This window comes from Protobothrops mucrosquamatus, unplaced genomic scaffold (genome assembly GCF_001527695.2).
Source record: "Protobothrops mucrosquamatus isolate PMUCROS unplaced genomic scaffold, P.Mucros_1.0 scaffold2116, whole genome shotgun sequence".
Classification (NCBI taxonomy): Eukaryota; Metazoa; Chordata; class Lepidosauria; order Squamata; family Viperidae; genus Protobothrops; species Protobothrops mucrosquamatus.
This window is the reverse complement of record NW_015388217.1, coordinates 30,629-38,766: the sequence shown is the minus strand read 5'-3', so window position 1 is coordinate 38,766 and position 8,138 is coordinate 30,629. Positions and strand designations below refer to the sequence as shown.

Genomic DNA, 8,138 nt, shown 5'->3' with positions numbered 1-8,138 from the left:
AGTCCCCTGGACTGCAAGGCGATCAAACCGGTCAGTCCTAGAGGAGATCAACCCCGACTGCTCTTTAGAAGGCCAGATCCTGAAGTTGAAACTCAAGTACTTTGGCCACCTAATGAGAAGGAAGGACTCACTGGAGAAGAGCCTAATGCTGGGAAAGATTGAGGGCAATAGAAGAAGGGGACGACAGAGAATGAGGTGGATGGATGGAGTCACTGAAGCAGTAGGCGTGAGCTTCAATGGACTCCAGAAGATGGCAGAGGACAGGAAGGCCTGGAGGAGCATTGTCCATGGGGTCGCGATGGGTCGGACACGACTTCGCAACTAACAAGAAGAAGAATTAGAAATGAATTAAAAATACATGACCAGTAGATATGTCACAAATAACGCATTAGATGCATCTGCAAATATTTAATTTGTTAGTATCCTCTCTTGAAAACCAGCATCAGTCAAGCATCAAGAAATACTCTGAAACTGTAGATACACTTTTCCATGAGACCGTAAGCCAAAGAATGAGTATACATAAGAACATAAGCTATCTGGTAGAGAAAACAGCTCAAGATACATTTGGAACTGGACTCCTACTGGGCTTAATCCACTTGAAATACCTAGGGTTTTATCTCGTGGGTTTAATTTCAGATGAGTTTGAGTCTGGGACACCTAAGGAAGTAGACAGGGTCTTTCTGGCTGTGAGGTTCCTCACCTATTTATTAGATTCAGATCACCACTGAAAGGCTATTACTAAACACGTTTCATATATATTGATTTTTGATTTTTTTTAAAAAAATATAAAGTTAGAAGATAAACAGAAATAAATATTTGAAAGAAGGAAAAAAGAGACATTCACTGATGGAAAGAATGACTTCTAATTTTCTTTAGTACAGATAAGTGAAAACTACATCAATCTCTTAACTCTAATCCCAAATCAACTTTTTGTTTCTTTCAGCTTCTCATAAAACATTCAACAATGGTTTCCAAGTAGAAATAAGGGCATGACAAATTTCACCAAGGCCATCAATTTTGCCATCTCCAGCCTCACCATCCATCCTTCCAAACAGTGGGTAAATCCTTCCACTTTTGAGCATACAGGTATTTCTCAACCTACAACCATTCGTTCAGTGGCCATTTGAAATTAGGATGATGCTGAACAAAGGGACTTATGATCCTTGCCTGAATATAGAATAGAATATATTTATCGTCATTGTGTAATTCACAGCGAAATTAAGTTATTGTTGCAGTGGTTTGTGCTTACAACTGTGGGAGCACTACAACTCCCTCCCACACATCATGGTCCAAGAGGCCAGGTAGGCTTCTTAGAAACAAGCCAAAGGCCTGCAAGCTGCACTGCAGCCAGTCTCATCCAGGAGATGAGTGACTAAGTGGGAAGCAGGCCCAAGGCCTGTGGGGATCTTAAGACCTCAACTTGATACTTAAGATTTTTCTTAAGCATCAAACTGATAGGATTGTAGTCAGAAAAAGTTCTAAATAAAATCCCCCTTAGAGATCTTATTTGAAAGTTCTTACAAATTCATATTATATCAATACTTAAAAAAGATATATTGTGTCATACTTATAGTAGGGATTGATTGAGCAGACTGGGTTTGTACTATAAACTACTGCATAGTACCACAGTTTTCTGTGGGTTGGAAAATACAAAGAAAAATGCATGTGTCAAGTCTCCAGTAAGCTGAATATATCCATTTTACCTTTTAGAATACAACTGCTAAACTAAATATAAATCGGTAAATTTTTATTAGCATCCTTGCATATTAGCAATGTGGCTCAAATGATATAAAACAATCCATATACTCAACACAGAATGAATCTTTTTGTGCAACAGGCCCAACCATACTGTGATGCCCAACCATACTGTGATACCCAATTAATAAAATGTGGGTGACCTTCAATAATCATGTATATCTAAAAAAGAATCTGTAATCTACTATTTGCTAACCTCGTACAACTTAAAAAAAGCTAAAATAAATTTAACAAGAAAGATTGCTTTCCATAAAAAGTAGACAAGCATGTAAACAGATGACACAATTAGAATCTTTACAGAGCCTCTACACTCCTAAGTATTCCAATTTACACTATAAGCAACCTTTCTAATATCCAACAATTGCTTTAAATAAATCAAGATAGTATATAACTAGATTTGAACGAATAATGGATAGGGCTCATGGTTAGACCCCAAATCTAATTGAAATGAGAAAAGCATTAATTTAACACATTGTGCTAAACCACAATATGGTGCAAAAGTAGCCAACAGTTAATTCAGTACCTGATTTTTTAAAAGCTCTTTCCCTACTTGTAATGTATACTGTGTTCTAGCTTTTTTTTTCCAGCAAACACCCATCACTGAGGCAATGCAAACCTTTATCTTCGTTACTGTTCTAGCCGCTGAATAATGGCTAGAACTTAGCTAATTCTATCAGATGTTGTCAGTGAATAGAGAGATATTGTCAGTGGATGGAGAACTAGCCAACAGTTAATTCAGTACCTGATTTTTAAAAGCCATTTCCCTACTTGTAATGTATACTGTGTTCTAGCATTTTTTTCCAGCAATCACCCATCACTGAGGCAATGCAAACCTTTATCTTCCTTACTGTTCTAGCCGCCAAATAATGGCTAGAACTTAGCTAATTCTATCAGACGTTGTCAGTGGATAGAAAGATATTGTCAGTGGATGGAGAACAAACTAGCCAACAGTTAATTCAGTACGTGATTTTTTTAAAAGCTATTTCCCTACTTGTAATGTATACTGTGTTGAAGCAATGTAAACCTTTATCTTCCTTACTGTTCTAGCCGCTGAATAATGGCTAGAACTTAGCTAATTCTATCAGACGTTGTCAGCGGATCGAGAAATATGGTCAGCGGGTGGAGAAAACTCTAAAGTTCTAACTCGGATCCCTAAATCCATACACAACTACAGAACAGTTGTCAAAAGCAACACCACTCCTTCAGACCTGGGTGTCAACCAGACAGCTGACAACCTGGTTCCCAATAAGATTTGCACATTTGTTACAACACCCTACCTCTTTCCCCCAGTGTCCCTCCAGACTTTCGCAATTCCCAAGTGGTCACCCCAGCAAAAAAAGGAAAGCATTTCCAATTCAAAACCACAGGCGGGGAGAGGGGACCACGCTGTATAGCTCCATGCTGTCCACACCCTGGAACCCAGGCCTTGCCAAGCGACAGGGCCAAGTCTTTGATTTAAATAAATTTAAAAAAAAAAGCAGAGCAGCTACCGTTGAGCCGGACTGCCGAGGAACGGGTGAATGCTCCAACCCTGGAAGTTTTTAAGAAGAGACTGGACAGCCATTTGTCCGAAATGGTGAGTAGGGTTTCCTTCCTGAGCAGGGTGTTGGACTAGATCAGTGGTTCTCAACCTTTTTAATGCCGCGACCCCAACCGGTCGTAAGTCGAGGACTAAACCGGTCGTAAGTCGAGGACNGACTCCTGCGAGTCCCCTGGACTGCAAGGCGATCAAACCGGTCAGTCCTAGAGGAGATCAACCCCGACTGCTCTTTAGAAGGCCAGATCCTGAAGTTGAAACTCAAGTACTTTGGCCACCTAATGAGAAGGAAGGACTCCCTGGAGAAGAGCCTAATGCTGGGAAAGATTGAGGGCAATAGAAGAAGGGGACGACAGAGAATGAGGTGGATGGATGGAGTCACTGAAGCAGTAGGCGTGAGCTTCAATGGACTCCAGAAGATGGCAGAGGACAGGAAGGCCTGGAGGAGCATTGTCCATGGGGTCGCGATGGGTCGGACACGACTTCGCAACTAACAAGAAGAAGAATTAGAAATGAATTAAAAATACATGACCAGTAGATATGTCACAAATAACGCATTAGATGCATCTGCAAATATTTAATTTATTAGTATCCTCTCTTGAAAACCAGCATCAGTCAAGCATCAAGAAATACTCTGAAACTGTAGATACACTTTTCCATGAGACCGTAAGCCAAAGAATGAGTATACATAAGAACATAAGCTATCTGGTAGAGAAAACAGCTCAAGATACATTTGGAACTGGACTCCTACTAGGCTTAATCCACTTGAAATATCTAGGGTTTTATCTCGTGGGTTTAATTTCAGATGAGTTTGAGTCTGGGACACCTAAGGAAGTAGACAGGGTCTTTCTGGCTGTGAGGTTCCTCACCTATTTATTAGATTCAGATCACCACTGAAAGGCTATTACTAAACACGTTTCATATATATTGATTTTTTATTTTTTAAAAAAAAATATAAAGTTAGAAGATAAACAGAAATAAATATTTGAAAGAAGGAAAAAAGAGACATTCACTAATTTTCTTTAGTACAGATAAGTGAAAACTACATCAATCTCTTAACTCTAATCCCAAATCAACTTTTTGTTTCTTTCAGCTTCTCATAAAACATTCAACAATGGTTTCCAAGTAGAAATAAGGGCATGACAAATTTCACCAAGGCCATCTATTTTGCCATCTCCAGCCTCACCATCCATCCTTCCAAACAGTGGGTAAATCCTTCCACTTTTGAGCACACAGGTATTTCTCAACCTACAACCATTCGTTCAGTGGCCATTTGAAATTAGGATGATGCTGAACAAAGGGACTTATGATCCTTGCCTGAATATAGAATAGAATACATTTATCGTCATTGTGTAACTCACAGCGAAATTAAGTTATTGTTGCAGTGGTTTGTGCTTACAACTGTGGGAGTACTACAACTCCCTCCCACACATCATGGTCCAAGAGGCCAGGTAGGCTTCTTAGGAACAAGCCAAAGGCCTGCAAGCTGCACTGCAGCCAGTCTCATCCAGGAGATGAGTGACTAAGTGGGAAGCAGGCCCAAGGCCTGTGGGGATCTTAAGACCTTAACTTGATACTTAAGATTTTTCTTAAGCATCAAACTGATAGGATTGTAGTCAGAAAAAGTTCTAAATAAAATCCCCCTTAGAGATCTTATTTGAAAGTTCTTACAAATTCATATTATATCAATACTTTAAAAAGATATATTGCGTCATACTTATAGTAGGGATTGATTGAGCAGACTGGGTTTGTACTATAAACTACTGCATAGTACCACAGTTTTCTGTAGGTTGGAAAATACAAAGAAAAATGCATGTGTCAAGTCTCCAGTAAGCTGAATATATCCATTTTACCTTTTAGAATACAACTCCTAAACTAAATATAAATCGGTAAATTTTTATTAGCATCCTTGCATATTAGCAATGTGGCTCAAATGATATAAAACAATCCATATACTCAACACAGAACGAATCTTTTTGTGCAACAGGCCCAACCATACTGTGATGCCCAATTAATAAAATGTGGGTGACCTTCAATAATCATGTGTATCTAAAAAAGAATCTGTAATCTCCTATTTGCTAACCTCGTACAACTTAAAAAAAAGCTAAAATAAATTAACAAGCAAGATTGCAATATGTTTTGCTTTCCACAAAAAGTAGACAAGCATGTAAACAGATGATACAATTAGAATCTTTACAGAGTCTCTACACACAGGGTCCTAAGTATTCCAATTTACACTATAAGCAACCTTTCTAATATTCAACAATTGCTTTAAATAAATCAAGATAGTATATAACTAGATTTGAACGAATAATGGGTAGGGCTCATGGTTAGACCCCAAATCTAATTGAACTGAGAAAAGCATTAATTTAACACATTGTGCTAAACCACAATATGGTGCAAAAGTAGCCAACAGTTAATTCAGTACCTGATTTTTTAAAAGCTCTTTCCCTACTTGTAATGTATACTGTGTTCTAGCATTTTTTTTCAGCAATCACCCATCACTGAGGCAATGCAAACCTTTATCTTCCTTACTGTTCTAGCCGCTGAATAATGGCTAGAACTTAGCTAATTCTATCAGATGTTGTCAGTGAATAGAGAGATATTGTCAGTGGATGGAGAACTAGCCAACAGTTAATTCAGTACGTGATTTTTTAAAAGCTATTTCCCTACTTGTAATGTATACTGTGTTCTAGCATTTTTTTCCAGCAATCATCCATCACTCAGGCAACGCAAACCTTTATCTTCCTTACTGTTCTAACTGCTGAATAATGGCTAGAACTTAGGTAATTCTATCAGCCGTTGTCAGTGGATAGAAAGATAGTCAGTGGATGGAGAACAAACTAGCCAACAGTTAATTCAGTACGTGATTTTTTTAAAAGCTATTTCCCTACTTGTAATGTATACTGTGTTGAAGCAATGTAAACCTTTATCTTCCTTACTGTTCTAGCCGCTGAATAATGGCTAGAACTTAGCTAATTCTATCAGACGTTGTCAGCGGATCGAGAAATATGGTCAGTGGGTGGAGAAAACTCTAAAGTTCTGACTTGGATCCCTAAATCCATACACAACTACAGAACAGTTGTCAAAAACAACACCACTCCTTCAGACCTGGGTGTCAACCAGACAGCTGACAACCTGGTTCCCAATAAGGTTTGCACATTCGTTACAACACCACACCTCTTTCCCCCAGTGTCCCTCCAGACTTTCGCAATTCCCAAGAGGTCACCCCAGCAAAAACAGGAAAGCATTTCCAATTCAAAACCACGGGCGGGGAGAGGGGACCACGCTGTATAGCTCCATGCTGTCCACACCCTGGAACACAGGCCTTGCCAAGCGAAAGGGCCAAGTCTTTGATTTAAAATTAAAAAAAAAAAAGCAGGGCAGCTACCGTTGGGCCGGACTGCCGAGGAACGGGTGAATGCTCCAACCCTGGAAGTTTTTAAGAAGAGACTGGACAGCCATTTGTCCGAAATGGTGAGTAGGGTTTCCTTCCTGAGCAGGGTGTTGGACTAGATCAGTGGTTCTCAACCTTTTTAATGCCGCGACCCCAACCGGTCGTAAGTCGAGGACTAAACCGGTCGTAAGTCGAGGACTAAACCGGTCGTAAGTCGAGGACTACCCAACCGGTCGTAAGTCGAGGACTTTCCCTGCCCGGGAGCGCCGCGCATGCGTGGTTCCGCCCCCTGCGCCGGCCGAGGCGTAGCTGGCAAGCGGCAGAGACGAGGCAGGCCGACCACCAGCTGGCCCAGCCCAAGGGAGGTAAGGCACCCGCCGGAAAAGGGGGGAAAAATGACGGACAAAAAAAAATGGCGGACAGCCTTGCTTGGCGACCCCGGTGAAATGGTCGATCGACCCCAAATGGGGTCCCGACCCACAGGTTGAGAACCACTGGACTAGATGACCTCCAAGGTCCCTTCCAACTTAATAATAATAATAATAATAATAATAATAATAATAAAATAATAATATAATAATAATAATATAATAATAATAATAATAATAATAACAACAACAATAATTGTTCTGGATCACATAGATCCATGTAACCATGCAAGGTTACATGGATCTATGTGATCCAGAATAATAATAATAATAATAATAATAATAATAATAATAATAATAATAATAATAATAATATAAATTAATAATAAATTAATAATAATAAATTAATAATTATTATTAATTATTATTATGTAAGCGATACGCTCCGAAGTCCGCCCTCCTTTTCAACACCCCCCTCGCCTTCGGACCATTCGCGGAAAACTGGCTCGTCTCGGAGGTCTCCAGCTACCCGGTATTCCCTTCCCGTCCAGTCCACGGAAGGGAAACACATTCTCAAGCGGCACTACGGGACACCACGTCGCTCGGCTTTGGCGCTGCTGCTACCTTTGGACTTAACCACCGCTTGCTTGCTTGCTGGGAGCATCGCGGCCGCCGGCAAGGCAGGCCCAAGCGCAGTCCGAGCCTTTCTGCGACTGATTCCCTCCATCCCTCACTCACCCTTCCATCCATCCGGCGTCGTTCAAAACGGGCCCGGCTTTGGCGGGCGTCGACAGGCGCCTGGGCATTTCGTGAGGCAGTTCAGCCGCGGGCCCCGCCAAGCCGAAGAAAGGCGGACGAGTACCGGCTCCTCTCTTTCCTCTGACGTGGAAACCCCACCGCAACCGAACGTGCTGGGTGACGCTACGAGGGAGGCGGGGCGGCGACCATCGGAGGAGCCAATCCCGAGACGTCGGATATCTTATGCTCCAATCGAATCAACGGGTTCCTCTGAAGGGCAAGGCTGACGTTTCGGAATCCCGGGGAAGAGCTGTGTGAGACAATCCAATCCAAATGCGAGATG

At 41.1% G+C, this 8,138-nt stretch overlaps 1 protein-coding gene across 1 annotated transcript in view; it reads right to left on the bottom strand.

Annotated features, from left to right (window-relative positions):
• The window catches only part of GBF1 (golgi brefeldin A resistant guanine nucleotide exchange factor 1), a 120,266-nt gene extending 112,334 nt beyond the window's left edge, over positions 1 to 7,932 (bottom strand). Inside the window, exon 1 of the mRNA XM_015824097.1 lies at positions 7,796 to 7,932. Within this exon, the coding sequence (XP_015679583.1) occupies positions 7,796 to 7,863 (68 nt within the window). The 5' untranslated portion in view covers positions 7,864 to 7,932. The remainder of the gene's footprint in view (positions 1 to 7,795) is intronic.
• Positions 7,933 to 8,138: the final 206 nt, after the last annotated feature.